Genomic DNA, 24,160 nt, shown 5'->3' with positions numbered 1-24,160 from the left:
TTGCCTTGTTTTTAAGCCTGTTGATACTTGTTTTGAGCAATAATTGGTTAGAGGACATTTATTTCTAAGCAATAATGACTAATAAATGAGAATAAATTGCTTAAAATAAGAGAAAAAATCTTAACAAGTAAAAGAAAAAATAGATTTTTCTACTTGATTTCAATTTTTTTGGACGCTTTCTACTTGGATATTATGTTCTTGTTTTAAGAAATCTTACCAAGTGTCATTTGCTTGCGTCACTGGCAGATTATTTTGCTAAAAATAAGCAATTATTCACTTAAAACACTATATTTTATTTTTTAGAAGGCATTTTTTGTTGTGTGCCTAGGTTCTCTCTGGGTTCTCCGGCTCCCTCCCACAGTCCAAAACAATTACTTTTAGGTGAATTTGAATCTCTAAATTGTCCTAAGGTGTGAGTTTGTGTGTGCATGGTTGAATGCTTCTTTGTGCCTCTGTGTTGCCCTGTGACAGACTGGTGACCTGTCTAGGGTGGTCCTACTTCTCGCCCATAGACTGCCAGAGATATACACCAACCGCACCACGACCCTGATGGAATAAAGGGAAGAATCGGATAAGATGGATGGACGGCAATTCCTACCTGTATTTTTAAGTAGCTAAAAATACGGGTCCGGCTAAACGTGGATAGTGGGCTGAATGTTTTTTTTATTTTTTTATACAACAGTGCAAAATAAAGTGCTTTTTAAGTATGACTTGAAAGGTAGAAAAGGAATTACCCATAAGTAGGCAATGAAATTTGGGGTAAATTGGCCAATTTTATTTGTTCTTTCCTCACACTTGCTTTAATATGTCATCACTTTATGTTCTCTTCAAAAGTAAGCAAGAGGAATTAATGATATAAGTGAAATTAGAGCTTCAGAATACATGTGACACATTTAGTTGGAGTAATATTTTAGATTTTTATCCAAGCATTGCTTTAACCACAATGTCAGGTTGTTAGGAGGCTTGATGTGGACCCAAATGCAGAGAGAAAAGCTAAAGTGGTTTTCTTGCATATTTAATAATCCAAAAGGTGGCAACTGAGGCAAAAATCAGAAAATAACAAAATACAGAAAACCAAAAACCAGATTGAGACAGGGAAAATCCACATGAGGCTCAAGAAACGATGAAAAAGCAGCAAACAGTAACTGAACAGAGGAGTATATATGCCAAACAAAACAAAGACTCGAGTAATCAACTGACTGGGAGGAGGTGTGGACAAAAGCAAGTAGAAGTTAGCTAGGGGAAGGAGACTGACACAAAGGGGCAACGGGGGGTAAATATGAAATACATTAGAACTCAAATACAACCAGAAAACAACTAAAATACCATTGAATGGAAATGAAACCAATGAAAATTCAAAAAGAAAACTTAAACAGAACCAAAACCATGACACACAAAAGCTTACACCTAAACAGTACTTCAACATTTTTAAATGAAATTTCTGATTGATGGTTGACTGATTTTTTAAAAGAATATTCTTTCATGATTGTTGTTTATAATGTTATAAATGGAATGTATTTTTAAACCACTGTTAGAAAACAGCCACTGCAATGGAACTTTATCTCCCTTAAACCAGCACTTACTAGAACACTATTAACCCCAATTAATACAGAAAGGATTGTGCAGCTGTTCTACCTAGGATGTAAGCAGCTAATCAAATAAGACTGGAGAGACTGAGCATCACAAACAATTAGCTGCCACAGTCCAAGACAACCCATTCCAACACAAAGGTGATTCAGTATTGACAAATGTGGTGGGGGATTAATGCTCCAGAGTGTGAGGACAGTTGATTGTTCCAGCCGATTTCATGCTGAAGGGAGCCAGAGGAAACCAAATTACTTTAATAGACATGGACAAAAGCAAAAAGAGGACGGATAAAGAGGGCTAATTGTTCTATCTATCACAGACATTGATTTATTTGTTTGGAACATCAATACTGATTGGTTTTATCACATGTAACTGATGATTGAGTTTGGCAAAACTTTGAAATAACTTAGACTAAAACTTGGTTGCAAAGATTGAGGTAAACAGCGCCTTTCTTAAGTATTGATCACATTTATAGTGTCCTCTTTCATAACCAGAGATATTTCACTTGATGCTATGTGATAAATCGACATGGTGTAGGGCAGAGCATAGATTGCTGTGATAGAGTAGCTTTTTTCTGTTAGTTTTCATTTTGTTTTTGTCAAAGAATTGTATTTTAGCTTTACCTTCATAACAACCCATGGAAAACAGAATTTATTTGTCAAACATTTATTTCATTTATTAAGTAAAACCATCTATTCTAACCAACATGGGTCAAAGCCCGGAAGAGGGTTTTAATGGCTCACTCACTCTGACACGGTGTAGGTACCAGAACTGCTCAGCAGAGTTTGCAAATCCATAAAGCAATCAGCCATGCTCTGAGGCAGTTTTGATTTGGTAAATTCTGATTTTTTTATTTGATTGCAACCTGATTTTGACTTTGAATGTTAAACCTGTCAACAGGATTTCCATGGGTCCTTTTGATTTAAAACTTGCTGTAGTATGCAATTTTTTTGCCTGTTTGTCTAAATAAGGTGATTTCATGATTTCATTTTGCCAGATTACAAAGCCAGTTGTAGCATTAATACCTAAATCCAAACAAAAATAACAGTCGTAGTGAACAGTATCAACCCTGTAGGTGATCGGTATCTTTATTGGCTCCAAAAATCCTGATATGAACATCCCAAGTAAACCTCTAAGAATTCAGAATTTTCCCAATTTAATAATATTGATATTGATGATCAGATGCTTGAAATCAGAAAACGCACACCCCCAATTATGCAAAATGAAAAAAAACATGTGCAAAGGCATGGAATGTTTGCAGAACTTCCATTGCCCTGGGATGCATGTTCACCATAGACCTGGCATTATATTTGGTGTAAGTGCAGCCATTCAACTTCAGTTTGATGTGACGGGTAACTTTTCTTTTTGTTGACCAGCCCTGACCATTGCCAGTCATGATAAATAGCCCCATTAAACTGAGTATTTAAAATTGACAGTAGCCTGGCTCATAAAAATCTTGGCTGATGACATTTATTCCTAAACCAAGGCTTGGGAGTGAGGGTTTATTTACTCTTGTTAGCTGGTTGTGAAATATGTTTGATTACCAGAGGTTTGACTAGAAAGCAGACAAGAATAAATCTTGAAGGATGGTGGTTGCAGCATAATATGGTTTGAATGAATGAAACTGGCATGAATGGTTTTGCAAGGCACTGCCTAGAATTCATTTTTTTTCCCATTCAATTGGATCTAAAGACAAAAAACAACAACAAAAAACTCCACTTTTGGTTAAAAATTTATGATTCTCCCCCTTGGTTTACAGAAACACATTTATCCTAGACCAACACCTAAATATTCATCACTTGTGATTATTAAAAATTTATTTAACATACCTGAGTCAGAAACCTACACAGCAACAAGCAGAGCTGTGTGTGCATCAGGCCTGGCCAGCTCATGAATATTCATAAGGGCAACCATAGAGATATTGACCGTATTTAAAGAGGGTGCTGACAGACCTGTCAAATGTTGCATGTTTAGTCAGCTCCTCTCATCTTCTCCAACCCAAATGAAGTCATTCAGTCTCCAATATATTTCTGCGGGTAATTTCATATAGGACTGAAATAAACGGGAAGCTTCCACCGCACTGTCACTTTCACAAACCAAATGTTTATAATGCATCTGAAGCAAAAACACTCTGACAGCATTTTGGCTGCAGTTCACATATCATTTAAAAGTATTAGAGCTTCATACTTTAAAGCTGTTGCACGTGAGATAGAATCCACCAGACTGAAAAAAAAAGAGCTGCCTTTGTTCATCCAAGCTAAAAACAGAACCAGGGAGAAAAAAGGAACAAAACGTGGATGTTTTTCCACATGACGCTTGGGCATGCGAAGAGTAGCTGTCTCAGTGAAGGAGGATGGAGGCTTTACATTCCTCCGTAATGTGGGGGTACTCTACAGTGTTGATGGCAGAGGCACTATTGAGTGCTCACAAAGACCTGCCCACCCGAGAGGGGAAGAATAAGAGCATTGAGAGGGAAAAAATAAATAAAAAATGATGAAAAAAGGACTCTGGCTTACAGAAGATCAAACATACTGGAGAAGACTGTCAAACCAAAATGCAGCATAGGGTAAATGTTTGACTGTACTTTTGTCATATTAATACAATCATTTTGCTCTGAGTAGTTTTAAATTATACACAAGGGTGAAGGCAAAGGTCCTCCCTTGATATTTTCCCTTTTTACTGCAGAGCACAAATGTAATGATGGCATGAGTGTTATATAAAAGGTAGCAAATAAGCCACTACAGTCCAGTTCTGATCCGTGTTTTTCATCCTCCCTCTGACTTACGGTAACTGTCAGCAAAAGGCAATCATTTAAAGCTCAATTTTATTAAGCTGCACTACTCACCCACTTCAGACATCTCGGGCACCTCAGCTACAAAGGGTCCATCTGGAAATTGAGGTGCATTGTCGTTGATGTCTTGCACTTTGATTATGAATTCCGACATTGGTTCCAGGGCCTCTTCCGTGTTGCGGTCCAAGGCTTGTGCATGCAGGACATAATGTGCTTTCCTCTCCCGATCCAAGCTCTTGGTTGCATGAATATCACCCGTCACCTCGTCGATGATAAATATAGACCCTGCTCCCTCTCCACTCAGAATATACCTGACGGATCCGTCACCTTTATCAGAGTTGGAGTGAAGCTGGATGGGGGGAAAAGCAGAGAAAGGGTGTGTTAGCATGGATGATGGGATCCTGCTACAACATCTTCAAACAGCAGATTTGTTTCTCCAGATCTGAATGGAGGATTCTTAAAAGCAGCCTCTTTATGCCATCCAAAAGAAACAGTCATTTCTTTCCAGGAGTTTTCCTACAATCTGTTGATAGTAGTTGTATCTATGGGCTAAATTATGGTGTGTCTGTAGGTGTTCACATTTACGAACCCTCGCCAGTAGGAGCTGTTGCTCGCTCGGCATATTTTTCCATGCCGACTTGTCTGCGTAGTAGCAGTTCAGAAATTCTGGACAGAGCTCGGAGGGGCGTGCAAGCTAAATATTACATAATTTGGCCATGTGGTCCTGAATAATGCATCAAGCATAACCCAAGCTTTGTTACCACTACCATTCTTACAGCATTATTTCAACAACATCTTTTGATTGAAACTCCAGATTTGTGGTTTATATCTTAAATAGTAGCCCTACTTATCAGTTTCTCCCTCTGAAGCAGGGTTACCCTTGATTTTTTTGCCAGACCTCTTAGTTTAGGGGAACTTCTGTCTCTTGGTAAGTTTGCAGTTAGGCCATTTCTATTTTCAGATGAGGGATTGAATAGAGCTCTGTGATACGTCCAGTTTTACTGTAAAAGCTAACTCTGCTTCTACTGTTTGCTGATCTTCCTTTTGTCCACTCATCTTTGCAAACAAACCTCACATGCCTTCCCATAACCACTTGATTTACAGTTATATCAAACTTCCCCAAATTGTCCCTCTAGTTACCAGTCGAGGGACTTATAGAGGCTATTTAGGCGTGAGCAGTAAAGGCTGTTGTTTTCAAATATCCACCTGACTCCCATTGTCTTTTCTTTAAAAATGATGTAGAAATTGTTACTTTTCCTTAGACTCAAATTTAAACATACTGAAGTTTTTTGGTTTTTTTTTAAACATACAAAAAATACAAAGCACTTCATCAAATATGTCAGAAAACAAAACATACAGTATTTCACCACTTAGAATAATGGGGAGTGTCACAGATATTTTCCTCAAGAATGGAAATAATTAAGAGAAAATGGCAGTGGGTAGCATTACAGTCAGTTGCAATTTACGTAAAGGATCTGTACTCCACAGAGTAGTAGGCTTTGCAGGATTAATTCACTGCATGGTGGTCTTTGGCCCACATTCCTCCCCTTTAAAAAATCTCCCAACTTCAAACCCAGACATCACATTATTCAATATTCCTCTCCCAGGCATTACTATAACCAAGAATCCCTGTAGAACCTCATCTTTAGAGATTAAAGGTTTAAGAGAAATCCTTACAAGATGGTTAAAGATGGAAAAGTGTTGCCTTTTTCTCCAACCAGGACCCACAGGAATAAAGCAGAAGCTAAACCATTGGTTCAGCCATAATTGATACCAAGAGGATTAAGACTTTCATGCCAAAAGCTCAGCTGTGGAGCAGTTTAATTTTTTCATTTTATTTTACAGTGAAGCTGAATTTCAAAATAAGGGTGACATCCTAACATAATTAACTATGAGAAGTATGTATTTAGCAGCAAATCATTTTCCTGTCAGATCATAGTACTAGGGAAAGTTTTTCTTTTCATGTTTGTAGATGCATATCTGATGAATAGCTGTGAAGAAGGAGGCCACCAACAGTCCGGGTAAAGCCCCTATTCCTCTATAGGAATAGTATTGGATAAATAAAAAATGCCTTATTGGACAAAATACTAAATAATAAACAGGGATTTTTTTCATGTACAAAATGAGTACTTTCATCATGATAAACCCTACCACAGTAAACATATCCATATATGCATATGTATCAAAAGTTTTTGGTATATCTTTTAAACCATATATCAATTGGCATCCAAAGACCTCAGGGATGGCTATATATTCAAAAAATTAATTGGAATAAATGTCGCAGACAAGAAAACATAGTAACTAATGAATTTACTCTATTCTGTGAGTATTTAGACAGCCACTATAAATACAAATTACGATCTGATAGATTATACATAATATGTATCCTAAAAAGGTTCCATTACCAAGGAACCCCCCAAAAAATGTTTTACCTCTTTAACCGTAAAAGCAAAGAGCTCTCCTAAGGCCTTAAACTAAAACTGAAGTGAAAAGAGTATACTCTATCCATAAAACATCAATTACTTGGTGCTCTTTGCAAGATTTCTGAAGGAATAAAAAAAAAAATGTAATTAAAAGTGGTGTCCAAAAGCTAAGGAACACTGTCAGACTTTTTCAGAAAGAACTGAAATTAGAATGTTATTTTTTTCCATCATAACGAACAGTACTCTACCAAATACAACGAAGTGCTCATGCAAGTCCAAATACCAGAGAAACTCATATTGATGTTCTTTTAAAAATTGCAGGAGATCATAGGTACACTAAAGAAATAATGGGAAAGTAAATAATGCAGGTTTATCTATAAAGTACATTTCAGTAAAAAGGCAATTTAAAGTGTTTTAATCAGTTAACACACAATGTTCAAAGAATTAGCAATTAGGCACTCTTAAACATCATATCAGTGATAACTGTATTTGAAAACATCATGGTGTTGTTCTGTCTTCAGCATGTGGAAAAAACTATATATTTGAAGGAAGCACACACTTTTTTCAACTTTCTGCAAAGGAATCTTTCAATACACTATAATAAAGGTTTAAAAGAGTAAACAGGATAAATACAGAATAAGATAAAATAAAACAGCTCCAACAGATAATTTAGAGACATTCTTGACAAGAATCCACAGATAACATGCAGAAGAGTTTTTTTCCAAACTTTGAATTCCCTGCAAGACTTACCAAGTAATTTAATTAAATTGACAATTTTAAAAAACAGCTTACAGGAGGTATCGTCTGATGCTAATTACCTAATTACCTGTCACATATTAGCCCCCAGATCTGTAATAATATTTTACAAAGAACAATGGTAAATGATATATAGCCTGTACTTGTACAGTATAGTACTTTTCCAAGTCAGAAGAATTGACCAAAGTATAATTGATGTTAATAATATGACGCTGTGATATTATTTTAACGTAAATAGTGATAAGGGTAGGATTATTTTGAACTGAATAGTCTCTGTAAAGTGTCATAAGATTATGTGTTTTGAATTGATAAAACATTAAAATGAGAATTTTTAGTTTTCTGAATTGTATTATACTACTGGAATACCATGTGATCCTTGTATTTTTGGTCTTTTTATAGTTGGGCCATGCCAAAAGATTACACATACCTATTAGTTACTCTATAAAAATTAAACTCACTGGGATATTACAAAGCAACAAAGAACAACACATGTAGAGGGAGAGGAAGAAAATCTGAACTGAATCTCAACCTTGTTGATCGTCAGGTGATGGTGCTTACTATCCAACCACTGTGCAACCCCACTGAGCAAGTGATTATTGTAAATTAGGACCAATTACACTAATTCCCTGAAATGTATAATGATTCTGGGAGGCTCTAAAAAAACATTGCTCCATAAAACCTTTTTTTTTTCTTCTGTTTTATGTAACCAGGAGCCCAGATAGGGACAGGTACTGCAAATTAGTAGATGTTATACTAAATAGTATTCTTACAACACCTATCCCTAGTAGCCTACAGCAAAAATTTACATTCAGTTTCCTTATGCCACCAAAAATACTTAAACAGCTGAAAAACTGGTAAATCACATATTTCAAGAATATATTACAAACTGAAGACACTAAAAACTTTAATTGTTTTTAATTAATCAGGTACCAGGTGTAATTTAAGCATATTGAACCTTACTTTGATCATTTGTAAACTGTCAGATATAGTATTTCTGCAAAGAGTACACAGATAAAATTGGGGCAAGCTATGGAGTACAGAATAGAGCTAAGGACAAGGCAGTCTACTTTCCCCTTAATCTAAATATAGAGGCTATCTATCTTTATGAGGTATTGGTCTAATGTGACAGCTTTAAAGAGACCGTCCTGTTAAAATAAGGCTTTGTGAACACTATTTTTTTTTCCTTTTGCTCTCATGTATGATATCATCTATTGGCCAGATGAATGTTAAATTGAAGAAAGTATATATAATATTAATATGAATGATAAGTAAGCTGGTTTTCCTTAAATAAAAACTTTTGAACCAATCTGACTGAATGGTCTGGATGAATTGTCTCTGTAAAGTGTCTTGCGATAACATGTGTTGTGAATTGCCGCTGTATAAATAAGCAGAATGGAATTAAATTCAATTAAATACATAAATAATGATATAGATAGTTTTAGGGCTGCATGTTGTTGCAGTTTGTGGCTCTGTTGCCTTGCAGCTTCAATTCCTAGCCTCCGGGTCTAACTGCATTGAGTTTGCATATTCTCCCTATGTCTGCATGGGTTGTCTCTGGGTACTCAAGCTTCCTCCCACAGGTGTATGGTGTATGTGATCATGGTTGTATGTAGCTGCCCTGCAATAGACATAAGATAACTGGGTTTTCCTAGATTGAGATTTCTTTTATTAAATTTTTTCTTGTAATGTGCTTTGAGAAAACATGCGTTGTGGATTGTTACTACACTTTACTGCCCAAATTATTTGTTAATTTGACTTGATTCAAATATGAGCTTAAGTGACATCCCTTTCTTAATCGACTGTAAGTCAATACAATGTCAGTCCACCCTTTTGTAGCTGGAACAGATTCACTATTCTGGGAAGGCTATCCACAAGCTTTAGGTGTGTTTATAGGAAATTCCTAGCTATTCTTCCAGAAGCACATTCGTGAGGTCACATACTGATATTGGACGAGAAGGCCTGGCCTTTAGTCTCTGCTTTAATTCATCCTAAAGGTGTTCTCTTGGGTCAGGGTAAGGACTTTGTGGAGGCCAGAAAAGTTGATCCACATCCACTCCATATCTTCATGGACCTTTCTTTGTGCTCTTTTGCACAGTCATGCTGGAAGAGTAAGGGGCAGTCCCAAACTGTTCCCACAACATTTGGAGGATAGAAATATCCAAAAAGACTTGGTATGCTGAAGCATTTAAGCATTAAAAGTCCCTTTCGATGAAACCAAGGGGCTAAACCCAGCTCCTGAAAAACAACCCCACACCATAATCCCTCCTCCACCAGATTTTACAAAGCAAATTGCAGTCAGACATATACTGTTTTCCTGCCAACTTCCAAACCTAGACTCAACCATCAGATTTCCCGTTGGAGAAACGTGACTTGTCACTCCAGAGGACACATCTCCATTGCTCTGTAGCGCAGTGGTGGTGTACTTTACACCACATGCTCTGCATTGGATTTTGTGATGTATGGCTTGTATACAGCTGCTCCGCCATGGAAATTCTTTTCATGAAGCTCTCTGCACAATGTTATTGAGCTAATCTGTTGGCCAAATAACATTTGGAGGTGTGTTTTGATCGACTCTGCGGGAATTCGTTGACCCCTTCATACTAGAATGCTGAGCTTCAGCATCCGCTGACCCTGTTCCATCACAGTACTTGGCTTACGCCTTCGTGGTTACAGTCGACACCAAGCACTTCTATTTTCCTGTGATGCAGCTGACAGTTGACTGTGAAATATTTAGGATCAAGAAAATTTTACCACTGGACTCTTTGCACAGATGGCATTCCATCACAATTCAAACTGAAAATCACTGAGCTCCTAGAGCGACCCATTCTTTTAAGTATTTGTACAACAATCTGCTTTCAAAGGTGCTTGATTTTATAATCCTGTGGCCATGGAAGTTACTGAAACACTTGATTGAAATAATTTGGATGGGTGAGCAAAAACTTTTGGCAATAAATGTACTTAAGTATATTTTGGAGTACTTTATACTTTTCTGGAGTGTACATTTTTTATGATAAATTTCACTTTTACTTTACTATATTTCCGAACTTAATCGCATACTTTTACTCCGATACATTTTCAATGTTTGGTTTAGGTACTCGATCTTAAGAGAGAGAGAGAAAAGCAAGTGTTTTGACCCCACATACTGATTCACTGCAACAAAGTCGGAACTTGCCTGGGCTTGTTCATCACCACTAATACGATACACCTGTTTCGCTTCTCCCATTAAACATAAAACCAGTCTCGCAATCAGCAGCAGCCACATGGAAGAACAGACGGAGACAACTACAGCGACTGCAATAAGGTCGGACTCGGCTACAGGGAAACCACCAGTTGTGATGAGTAGCGCTGGTCGTGGCCTTATTCAAACAGAATGTACTCTTTCGTGGGTGTTAAAGATTCGTCATACAGCATGAAGTGTGTTATGCTGGCCCAAAGACATGGAAATTCTATCTTACTAAAACTACCTATCTAATTTGAAGAAACACATCGAAGTATCTTCTTATGAAGTGGTTATAATCCTCCTGTTTCAGTAACTATAGCTTGGTCACTAAAGTGTACAGCACTGACCTTACTTGAAGAAGGAAGGCTTACAAAAAGGTTGTATTTTCTGTCTAAACTTGTTCTAAATTTCTCCTGCACTTGGTTGTGTATATTTTAAGTGAATTTGACCTTAATAGTTTACCAAAATATAAAGATTATCATTCAAACTGCATTTTTCTTGTTTTACTTTCTAAGTATACTTTTCATTACATTACTTGAGTACATCTATTTTAACAGTAATTTTTATACTTAAGTAGAAGACATCTCTCATACTTTAAAACTTTAAATCAAGTAACATTTCAGTCAGCGTCTTTGGAGAGGTACCTATACTTTTACATGACTCTGACACTTCAGTACTTTAAAAAAACAGTGATATAGTTTATATAAACAAAACTGAACTAAACATTTAATTAAAGATACATCTAATCAATAGCATGTCCTTAGATTATTAAAAGGACTTCATGGTGTTTTGCAGTGCTTATCTGGAAAAAACAAAAATGTTAATACTTAGTGTAAATAAACTCTACGAAAACAAATCACTCCAGCCTTTTGTTTTCTTAACATATTCAGACCAGGAAAATACCCAAATTGCATGCTTTTCCACATATTCCCAGTGGGAACAGACACCCTGAGGACTGATAGTGTATTAAAATATACACCATAAAAGATGCAGAAAGTTATTAAGAGTCTAAATTTAATATCTTTTTAGATACACAAACTAGATATTTAACATGTTGGAACAGGAGGTCGTAAGGGCACTTCCAATCAAAGCTTCAACTAGTAAATGAATTTCCAATTATGAAAGCAGCTGTTTATTTGGAGCCTGACTCTTGATGAACAGGCTGTCGTCTTTTCGTTGTAAATATGAAGCCTGTAATTAGATCCAGAGTCAAGGATACTGTTGAATAAGGTATTTAATTAGTTGTAGGGTTTCACTAATAGGACAAAGAAAGTAGATATCGTTTGCATACAGAGGCAGTAAAAGAGAACGCAATTACCCTATTACTTTGTAGGTGTAGTCTGGTCTATAAAAGCCTACTCTCTCCAGATTTATTGTCACTTTTGCAGGAAAATCATGTCCCAGCTCTGGCTCAAGTTGGATAATCAATTCCTACCTATAAATTTATGATTTTTAGTCAGGGATTCAGAGTTATTACTTAACAACAATCCAAATCTATATCTGCTAAAAGCATATATATTCACTTCAGCTCAGCAGCCCCCACTTCACCTCATAAATGTAATTTTGCCTGCAGACAGACTGCTAATTTAGCTATTGACTTCCTTTGCAAGAGTCAATAAATCATGACCCGCAAAATTCGAACCAATGATGCATTCGATAGCTATTGCCTTCCAAAATCTATGGGTGATAAAAGTGTCAACAGGTTGCAAGCCATTACATTAATGTTACAGGCTGGAAGTAAAGCATTGCAAATGTTTAATTTTATCTCTTTCTGCTTTAAACTAAAAGGTTTTAAACACCTCATATTTACACATAATATTTTTACTAGCTGGACCTCTACTCCCATCACAGTTAAAACCGAGATCTAGAAATTATTTTATATACTGAAACAATAAAGAGATGTTTAAAATGCATGAATGAATAAAAAATGATTTCAGTCTTTTACAGATTTCCAAGCAATATACCTATAAATTTCATCAGAATTGTGCTGCAAATGACCTCTTCACACTTGAAAAGGTCAACTTCACAAAGATTTCACACAAGAGAAATCTTTGCTAATCTAATTATCAGGCAACATGAACATGCAACTACAGAAGCTTAAAAGTATATCTTTGCTTTGCCAGTTTGCCATGTAATGAAATATAATCCATCCTTTTTTGGGAAATCTCCACTTATATTCATCTATACCAAGTTAAATGGGTAAAAAAACCTAAAAAACTAAAAACAATAATCTGAATTTCAGAGAAAATGCACAAACTCGATCAATTTCAGTTGATCAGCACATGCTCTGCCTTCCCTTTAACATTCATTAAATCACAGTCATTTAGCAATACCTACTGGGATTCAGGCTTGCCCAGTTTACACAGAAAGCGCAATATCTTTGTGAATCCCCATTTTCTTCCTCTCACTACGAGGGGCGATGAACTCTAGCAAATCTATCTTAAGAAAACAGAATACATTCTGTAAGACTATTGCTGTATGCCACACAAAGTTACCTTGAAAAGCAAATCATGCTTTTTTTAAAAGCTGGATGTAATTTTGGTGACAGGCTGGTACATTTGAAAAAAACAAACAAAAAAAAAACAGGTACCGGTATGTCGAAGAGTTATTTTTTTTAAAGTTTTTGATATATATTTCATCTGTTACTGAAAAAAAAAGTAATTTCCCCTCTGCAGCTGTCCCCAACACTTACCAATTTTAAATTCCTAACATTAAAAAAAAAAAATTCTCATTACAGTCAGATTTTCCAAAAATGTTTTACTTTTTGTTAAGCACCTGGAGGTCTTGGAACATAAATATATGCATATAATGTTTCTTTTATCTCTTTCCTCACATCTACAACTGCTGTGTATGTGGAGATAAAGAAACGACAACTCCATTTGGACCAATGGTAATATAGATGGAGGTGTTTGTATCTTCATGTAGTTAAATCATCCAAGCCAAAAGTGAAGCACAAAGTGATATGAGCAAATTGCATCTCTATTTGGATTTACTCCTGTCTCTCTTAACACACATATGGTGTAACGGTTTACAACTTATACAAGCCATACATTTGGGCATCAGTAATATATAAGCATTGCACTGCAAAGGGGACTGCTCGGACAGCTGGGAGTAACAAATCAGAGAAAATAACTTTGAACAGAATTCAGCCCCACAGATCCAGGGTTTCATTATCACCCTTTTCCAGTTTTTCAATTATATTCTATTCATAATTTATATGAAAAGGGCAAGTTCAGATATATGATAGTGGGTCATGAAAAACTTCCAAGACCAAATATTTTGTGTCATGACTTGTGGACAGTAAGATCTAAAGAGAAGCGTCATTTCCAGGTCAGAACATGTAATTCAGTGAAAGGGTGGAGTAAGATTTTAAAAAATGCACGCCTAGGAGAAAGCCAGTGGCTGTGAGTTGGAGGGGATTTGGCTGGGAGTCGCAGGGAAGTAGGCTGCCATTTGGCTGGTGGTCAACTGGCAATTTTGAATGGCTATATATATATATGATAAAATTGAAAATCATAGTGATTGATCATAGTCTCCTGCTTTATTTAGGACCAGCATGCAGTCACACCAGTCTCACTTGCCTGCTGCGTCCGATGGGCGTCTGAAACAGATGCCTAAAGCACCTCAGCTGATTCCCATCGATATTGAGGATCAGTGGCTCTGCTCTGAGCCCCTTTGGAATGTGCAAAGTGCAAAAAACACCTTCAATAATCCTTAAGATTGAAGTGATTTTACAAGTGGTGCAATGGGGTTAGAGACTGCAGATCCAATGGTCCAAGAGAATGATTGGCTCACAACCGTCTTTAGATTACAAAGAATCATTTATGTGGATCAAGGCTTTGAGTTGCCGCAGGTTTTGGGGCACACCATTATACAGTAAGGAGCCATGAACTGTCCATACTCAAACAGCTGCTGACAACTCCAAGAAGTTATACAGCAACAGAGATATTTCTGTGGAGGAAGGCTGTATAAAGACAGCTGTGTCATTTTAACTTTAACCAACCTGATGTCTCAGACTTGCACATGATATCCCGGGGACTCTGATGTAAAAAGAAAACTTGGTTTCTCTGACTGTATTTATGCACAGACAGTTTTCTTGACTTAGGTGTATACAGTGTTTCAGTAGGATATACACTCATCTTTTAAATGGAGGCCTTATCTAAATGTAAGATATTTATGTCAGATTCTCTGTTCTCCTTGCTTCTGTCATATGGTAACAAATTTAATTTACATTTCCTTTGCAAAGGTTTTGATATTAAAGTCTCTATTCCCTTTGACAAAACATCCTCCTTGCTGGAGAGTACCTTACCACAACTGCATCTCTTGTGGAATAATAAGAGGAAAAATTTGTTTTAGCAATATGTTCAACAACAAAAAATAGTCTGCATGGTCAGTTGAGCTAAATCTTTTCCTGCATCAAATTTTCAGCAATAGAGGTATGTCGAAAAACAAGGAATCCTTTCTGTTTTCCAAAATTGTATTTCTCCTCATGTTTAAATAGAATGAAACCTAACATTTTGTTGCCCCCTTTTAGTCCCTTAGATGACTATGAAATCAGCTAATTATACAGCATCCCCTGCATTTATTAGCAGTCCTGTTCCTTACAAATAAAATAATCACTTAGGGCAGCAGCATCATCTCATGCTAACTTAAAGTTTTTTCTTTTTTTTTTGTAAATCCACTTTTTATAAAAGTACATATTGAAAGCAGAACTTTTCTAACATTTGATTGTGTTAAACAAAATCCCCAGGGTCAATTATTGTTACTCCTATCTGCTCCTGTAAAATACGAAGAGCAGAAACATTTCTAAAATGTGTACTTTCTTTTAGGTCAATCAAAGTAAAGAGTGAAACTATTATCAATATTATTATTTAGGATCTGTTTTTAAAACAATATTTGTGTTCGGTAATAATCCAATATAATCTAGAGTCCTCCTTTCAATAATGGGAAAGACAAGACATGTTGTTTAAGTAAAAAAAAAAGGCTAATTGTGTGAACCACTTCTGGTTCCTATGAACTGGACTTGTAGTGTATGAGAGCTCAAAAAGCTCAATCCTCCTCGTCTTTTTAAAGATGGCCAGCAGAACAATTCCGTTTGTGGAGAGGAGTAGAAGAGCTAACCTTTCCCCTATTCAGGGCTTGTACAGATGTATTGCGAGAGAAAGAGCAGATACAGAACACAAACATCCTGGACATAAATTGTTAGACTTTTACCTTCATGATGGCACTAAGAGTGCTAGTTTGTTTTTTCATCAGATATGTATACAAAAAAATACAGATTACTATACAGATATTATCATGTTCAACACTAATGTACGTTGTGTCTGCTGAAAGCAGAGTCATTGGTCCATGTACACAAATATGGCCAATAAAGCTAACTCTGATTCTGAAGAGAGAAGCTTTTAGCCTTGTTTTGCCTTCATCTACATCCACAGCAAGGCGTTACAGAAACCAGGCTTTATCATTCTACCACTTACTCGCTAATTTGGGAGAAAAGGTTTAAAAAAAAGTTGGTATTAGAGAAGTTCAACGCAATTATATTTTCAATTTAAAATAATAGCTTTTTTACTAAAATGTATAATTAAAAGTCTTTATAATTAAATAGGTTCCAAAATTGTAAAGCAGTTTTACCCATAACCCCTTTCAGTTCGATGAAGGTTTGCAGGTTGGTTCTAAACAATTAAAAAAGGGTTTCCATACATCTTTAACAAAGCTTTAATGTTTTAGAAGCACAGTATTTTTTTATACAGGAATTACTTTAACTACATAGACAATTAAATGAGGTCTACCATCACTCCAATTAGTTCCAGGTTTGTTAGGCTACAACAGGCATCCCCAAAGTCGGTCCTCGAGTTCCGCTGTCCTGCAGGTTTTAGAGATTTCTCTGCTGTAGCAAAGCTGATTCTGATGATTGTAGTTCAGCAAAAGCCTGTTAAACAACTATCAATGTAAATCAGCTGTGCTGGAGAAGGTAAACCTCCAAAACCTGCCGGACAGCGGGCCTCAAGCACCGACTTTGGGAATGCCTGGCCTTCCAGGTAAACTGATGTAAGATTAACATAGATTAGGACTACAAGGTAGCGGAAGGGGTAGAAAACGAAAAGAAAAATTATGTCATGCAGAAAATAATGCATATAAATTTATGAGATCACACACACACATGCTGGTTGGAACAGACGCACCTCAGCTTTTGTAACGAATTTGGTATATAACCTCTGCCACATTGTTTTGTTACCGTATCTCAGCAAAGACTTTGATAAATCCATTTCATCTATAGGGCATCAAAACAAGAGATCCTGTTTATCTCCCAGCATCTATGGGTGACTTTATTAAAGAGCAGTGGAATAGATGACTGGTATGAGGCTGGCAGCTGGCAGGTGGAAATGCATTTCTGTGAAGATAAAAGTAATCAACAGAGTCTGAGGCCCCAAGGCCCCTTTACAGAAATACTCCAATCTCAAACAAACCCAGGCCCAAAACTTTTCTCATACAACATCTTTATTGTTCTTCCAATTCGGAAGAGAAGATTCTCAATAGTCTTTCAAAATTGTTTGTCTTCACAAACTAATTGGTACTTACAGGCAAACAGCTTAGCGCCAGCGCCACTTGTCAGGTGCCTAAGTCAATTACAACAAGGCAAGATATTTGAGGGAGAAATCAAACCCGACAGAAATCCGCCCAAAGAATCTTATTTCCACAACACTACACAGTAATTCTTCTCATTACTGTGACAAAACTGCAACATATAATTACAGTTCCACTGACAGTTCCTGAATGTCAGATCTCATAAGAAGTGATGGGTCAAAAAAAGAAAAATACAAGTGGAAAAATATAATAAATGATGATAATTGAATTTATCAATGTTATATGTTTTTTTTTCTTTTACATTACATAACATAATTATGTGTCTGATTTATTTCCAATCCCTAAATATGTTACCTGATAGTGGTTGTCTTCCTGAATCAGATTTTGTTATTAAAATAATCAAGACCTGCTTTGTAACACCTCAATTATCAGAAAGAATAAATGGTGAGTACTTCTGCTTTGATTCTGCAGTTCAAAATGTCAGTGGTGATTTGCAGACTCTGCAAGCTGTCAGTTCCTCTTTGTATGATGGATGACAGACAGAAAATCATCTGGGTGTTTCCTTTCATCGAAAATTGAGAAAATTGGCATTTGAGTTTTTTTTTATAGAGCACAAAAACCAAGTCAAGGCTTGGTGACAAGAAAATTGCTACAGAGCTTTTTCTAGTGCTGGAAACCAGCATAAATACCCAACAGACAAATTGGCACACCTGTTGGTAAAATGTGCAGCTCAATATAAGTAATGCCACCAAAGAAGGTTCCTGGCTCTCTCCTAAGCTAAAATAAAAAGCCCATTATGATGCATAATGGAAAAAAACAGACTATCCATCCATCCATCCATCCATCCATCCATCCATCCATCCATCCATCCATCCATCCATCCATCCATCCATCCATTCATCCATCCATCCATCCATCTTCTTCCTCTTATCCGGGGTCGGGTTGCAGGGGTAGCCGCTACAGTTCAGGCCCAGAAGTCCCTCCCCCAGCTACTTGGGCCAGCTCCTCTGGCAGAGCATCAAGGCCCTCCCAGGGCACCCGAGAAACATCCTTGGTCTCCCCCTGGGCCTCCTCGGGGTGGGACGTGCCGGAAAACCTCGCAGGGGAGACGTCCAGGAGGCATCCTAATCAAATGCCTGAGCCACCGCAACTGGGTCCTCTTGGCGTGGAGGACCAGTGGTTCTACTTTGAGTCCTCCCCGGATGACTGAGCTCTTCACCCTATCTCTAAGGGAGAGCCCAGACACACTAGGGAGAAAACTCATTTCAGCCGCTTGTATCCAAGATCTCGTTCTTTCGGTCATGACCAAGAGCTCATGACCATAGATGAGGGTAGGAATGTACATGGACCGGTAAATTGAGAGCTTTGCTTTTTGGCTCAGCTCTCTCTTTACCACAACGGACCAGTACAGCGCACGTTTCACAGCAGACGCCGCACCAATCCGCCTATCGATCTCCCGCTCCATCTTCCCCTCATTCATGAACAAGACCCCAAATGTATTCATTCATTTAATCAGCAAAACTCATCTCTGCTTCCTCATCTCTGTATTGGGTCCCCAACCACCCAACCTGACACAAACACGTTAACCATTAAATAAAATCAATGTTTTTTGGTCTAGTCAAGTTATGTATCTATATAACATAATTTTATGTAAAAAACTAATGAAAATTAAATTAAGAATTTCTGGTGCTGATCACCACACACTCATCTCAAAATAGGTTGTGATTTGTTTTAATATCGGCCTACAATATTATCTGGCCAATTGGAAAGTCAAAATTTACCTTTTCTATTATTTTGTGCTAAATGCTAAACACAAAATGGTTTCAGTGACCAAACCAATGAACTGTTCAGATTAGATTAAGCTGTTTAAGAGCAACACCTTTCATTAAAGTGGCTCTATTTCAGCATTTTTAACCTCTTAACCTTTTAAAAGTTGATTTCTAAATGTTGTCAAATTTAAAAGTTAAGATAATGGATTGCATTGCAAAACAGCTACAGCTCACACTGTGTGACGAAACTGCAGGGTTTAAAAGTTCACAACTCACGATGTATATTCTCACCCTGAGGGCCTGATACTCTGATGCGATCTACATGCTCACACTGTATGTCTAAAAACCATGTCTGACTCAGCTCTGCAGTGAGATTGCGCTACTCGGAATTGTCTATCCGGAAACCAAACAAGTAGACAAAGATATGAAGGTCACTAGAGAAAAACGTGGTGCGTTGGCAATTGTGCAATTTTGTCCTGAAAGTCCTAAAAAGAAAAAGTGACAATGTATTTGGAAAAAAGACATGACTGAGCAAACATGGCTACTACGGTCTGTCAATTTTACAGAAAGAACTCCATTTCACTCGGCCCAATCGAAAAATTCTCGAACGACTGGAAAATCGTGGAAGGGCAAAAAAATCGTACAGTGTAAAGCATTGAAGTCTCTCACTTATCTGGACTAAACATTTCCCCCTGCATATGAAATTTAAAATCAAATGTTTAATATGCAACTAGCTACTGTTCTATAATGTAATCTACTGTAATGTTACATATATATGTTTGAAGGTCTGATCAGTAAAAAATTAGCAATATGTTTTTAGCTATTTTAGAGTATCAAATACATATAACTGATAGCATCATCACGTATCCATGTCTTGTATTATTCAAAAAGTGCAGAGACAAACAACATACATGTCACTGACTGGGTGAGCACACGCTCCAAAAGAAAAAAAAAAAACAAAAAAAAACAAGACACACTTATTGTTATGCAACACATTTAGACATGAATATGTAAATCTATTCATACTTTGAAGAGCTTGGGTAATCCTCTCAAAGAATTTTTAGAGACAGGAGCCACAGCAGTGACTGTCGATGCTGATATTTTCCTTTAAGTCCTTGTTGCAGAAATGCCAACAACAGGCCAATTTAGGGTGTTCCTATTTTATTGCATTTGAATACCAATAAAGCAAGCTCCTGTAAGTGCTTTCCTAATCAAATGTTAATTTGTGTATGGGCTCTAAAATGCAAGTTGATACTTTAAATATCTCATCTACACTTTGGATTTCTTTTTGTAAAATTTAAAGATCACAACAGGATTAAAATATAACCAGCAAAAACACAGAAAGCAGTTATCCAAAAAAAAAAAAAAAAAACTTAAACCAATAAGTGAACTTTGATTGGACCACATGAAACATTGCAAGTAAAACATTAACAAGCAGTTTTTTTTTTTTTTTTTCTCTGTCTTAGTTTCCGTTTCATGTCAGAGGTAACATGAAACACACCTTACAGATGTCACTTTTTTCTCTGCAGTCCACAGAACATTTTCTGAAATATTTGAAATAATTAAGCTATTTTTTTGCAATTCATTTGTAAAATTTAGCTTATCTTTTTATAAATCACATGTTTTGCCAAGTCACTCTCTAATTGTCAATGACAGTCATCGGCGTCGCCAGACCCCATTTACTGGGGCACGTGCCCCAGTATAAATGAGCTGTGCCCCAGTGTAAATCTCATGAATATTTGCAACAGTAATAAATTTTTTTAATGCATCAATTTAGATAATTCCAATGGGAGGAGACGTATATTTCTACTCAAATGTGTAGCAAGTGTGTTGTTAACTCCAAATTGAGGATGTATTAGCGCCCCCACGTCCACGCATGTCACTGCATGAACTGCAGGTAAACTAACACGCTGCTCTCAACTGAGTTGGATGGGACACTGTGCGGCCGTGACGCATTTTTAGTTCTGGTAACGTTTCTTACCTGTCAATTTGATTATTTTCCCAGTGAAACCACATGATTTATAAGCTACTAACTGAAAATTACTGCATTAGTTTGTAGATGGATATCAGGAAATTCCTCACATGAAGCAGAGACAGGGAAGCAGTAAAATAAGATGAGAGAGAGGGATGTAAGGTCCTGTAATGAATTAGTGATTTAAGCTAACTAGTTACATTAGGAACGTTATAAGCAATATGATAGATATTTACATAATTATAAATTTAAGTTTTTTAATGTTTGCTGTAGAGAATGAGAGTGAAGGTGCTGGAGTAGGAAAGGGAGGAGGAGGCGAGACTGACAGGCAAGAGACAGGAGAGAGACAGGACCATGAAGGTGATGAGGGAGCAAAAACCAGCTTCCACAAACAAGAAGGGGACATTAGTGACTTAGGGGGAAACATGATGGTCCTAAACAAGTTAAGTTGTCCCACCATCCCCAGCACAAATTTGGAGTAAAAAAAACTTTCATTTAATTCCAAATGGTTTGAAAGCTTTTTATTGTTGAAAAAGAAAGGCTTGTCATCAAGGATATGCAGTGTGTTTCAACTTGCTTGATAACATCATGTTCCCCACACTAATGCAGGTCATCCAGATCTCCCTCACAATCAACAGCTGGAGTTGTGAAAGGTCATTCAGTGTGTTGAGAAGGATCCACACTTGGCTGAGGTGCACAATGGGACAAGACAGGCTCCATCATCTTGCTACTTTATCAGTTGAAAAGGAAGAACTTTCTAAGCTGAGTCACAGTCTAGTGATTGACCGCTTTGCAAAAATGAAAAATAGGAGGTACACTTTAATGCTCAAAAAATAAAAGAAAAACTTTCCCCTGAACTAAAACTCTGAAACCTAGGAATTAATGATTACTTCAGAATGTGTATAAGGAAACTTTTTATTTTTAAAGTTGGTAATGTCTTATTTTTTATAGCTGCAATGTTGAAAATTTTCATGTTTGTTAAAACAAATATGCTCTTACACTCATTAATATCTCAACTGGTAATTTTGGTAGGAATTTATCAGGGTGGGGCAGTGTGCTTGTCTGTACTTGTGTATGAAGGAGGGGCATATGCGGTAGGGGGCCAGTGCCCCAGTAAAGCTTTGTGCCTAGCAACGCCCCTGATGACAGTGACCTGGGTCCTTCTCCTATCTCCTGGATGAGTCATTGATGTTTGTCAGTTGGCCCCACCTGGGAAGGTTCACCACTGTTCTGCCTTTTCCTCCTTTGTAGATAACCCTTTTCAGACTGATAGATGCTGATTTTCTGCTTTTTGTTTGTTTAGATCAGGTCTTGTTTTTCACTTTTGAGATCTACCAAATCCTGTTAGAATTGTCCTAATTATGATTTACTAATTCAACCAGTTTTTGGTATTATTGAGGCAGGGTATGCCAAGACAGTAAAGTTAAGCTCAGTATTCCAGAAAATGTGGTTTATTCATAGTATTTCAAAAAGGTACAATTGCTTTTTCACAAAAGGACAGGTTGCGTTAGATAAACGTTTTACTAAACTTAATCATCCTTTAAAAATCTGCCTTTTTATTAACTAAAGTTATTTTTTTCTGATATGATAATGTGTTTTATGATGTGAAGTATAAATATGTGAAGCAAAGACACAGAGCAAATATTTCAGAAGGCAAACTGTTTTTCACAGAACTGTGTAGGCTGCTGAGAAAAGCAATAAAACTTCCCATTTTAAAAGCTAGTAGCATCATGTGTCAAATTGTGCATATAAATTCTACACTAAAAAAAGATTAATCACTGAATCATTCAGTCTGTTCCTCACTTTAGTTTATAATGGATTCCATTAAATGGAAAGTCTGATGTCCATCAATATCAAAATGAATCAAAACAAAACAGACCAATTTGGTATCTACAGTATACTCTCAGAGGAGAAAAGAGTGCAGCAGATGTATACAGCGTCTACCAATAACAACCAACAACAATAAAACATAACAAATAAAAATTCTCTATTTATGGTCAAAGAGCCGGCTGCACATTTTCAGTATTTAATCATAGATCAGACATAAGCATCATGCCAATTATACCATTCCTGCCAATTCATTCGCTGGACAAATATACGGCTGAGTGGCCACCTGCCTCTGGAGTAATCAGCCAAACGCTTTAAGAGTTGCCACGATTCAATGTGACATAGCAGCTGCTTCAGGTGAAGTCCAGAAATTGACTGAGTCTGGCTATGAAAATTACTATGGTGTATTAGAAATATCAACTTTTTTTTACAAAGAATACATGGTACAAACATAGTCTGTAGAATTACATCAGGTTAGACATAAAATTCTCTAGTAACAATCATAAAAATGTGTGTAGGTACTAAGCCTAATGACTGTCAGCTCTTCTACCCAATCTACGTCTGTTTTCATCTTCCCTGGCTTTGTCGATTCTATTGTACAGATTGTGAAAATAAATGTGAATTGTTAGAATGCATTGGTGGTGAATGGCCTTTGTAAGGACTTAGCTGAACTGACTTCAGAGATCCGCATAATCTATGTGCTTTGAGCTACTTTAAAGAGGCATTTCTGGTACTGCTGGAATATCCATGTTATGTAAAAGAAAAAAGAGAGAAATAGATTATTGAAGAGAGTCACTAGTTATTGGAGTTTCCTTTTTAAACATCAGGCAAAGAAAATAGTAAATAAGAATTACATACAAGTAAAATCCATGTCCCCAATCACATAGAGTTAACTGGTAGGTGCGAAAATGTGACATAAAATCATCAGCAAAATGTAAGCGACTTTATTTAAAAGCAATACCAATGCTATTTTTCCTAATACACAGGCATACAGCGTGACTATTACTGACCAACCTTTAATGTTTGTTCATTATTATTCCGAAAATCTTTGCATCAGGACTGAAACAAAATCTTTACCTATATCTAAGAACTTGTTAAAGTTGCTGTGTCTAAAAATTTTCATGACCATGGCACTGATGACTGGTCTGATTACTCATTCCATTCACCTGCTTATCTCCGCCCAGTTCTCATTACCCTTCATCTGATCCACCTGCTTCAGCACCAATTTTA

The 24,160-nt window shown here is 36.8% G+C and overlaps 1 protein-coding gene across 1 annotated transcript in view; it reads right to left on the bottom strand.

Annotated features, from left to right (window-relative positions):
* Window positions 1-24,160, bottom strand: part of LOC119773951 (cadherin-18) — a 207,511-nt gene that overhangs the window by 113,218 nt on the left and 70,133 nt on the right. Inside the window, exon 3 of the mRNA XM_038271191.1 lies at window positions 4,433-4,727. Coding sequence (XP_038127119.1) covers window positions 4,433-4,727 — 295 coding nt within the window. The remainder of the gene's footprint in view (window positions 1-4,432; window positions 4,728-24,160) is intronic.

This window comes from Cyprinodon tularosa, unplaced genomic scaffold, assembly GCF_016077235.1.
Source record: "Cyprinodon tularosa strain WSP-4 unplaced genomic scaffold, ASM1607723v1 ctg793, whole genome shotgun sequence".
NCBI lineage: Eukaryota > Metazoa > Chordata > Actinopteri > Cyprinodontiformes > Cyprinodontidae > Cyprinodon > Cyprinodon tularosa.
This window is presented reverse-complemented; position numbering and strand designations above follow the sequence as displayed.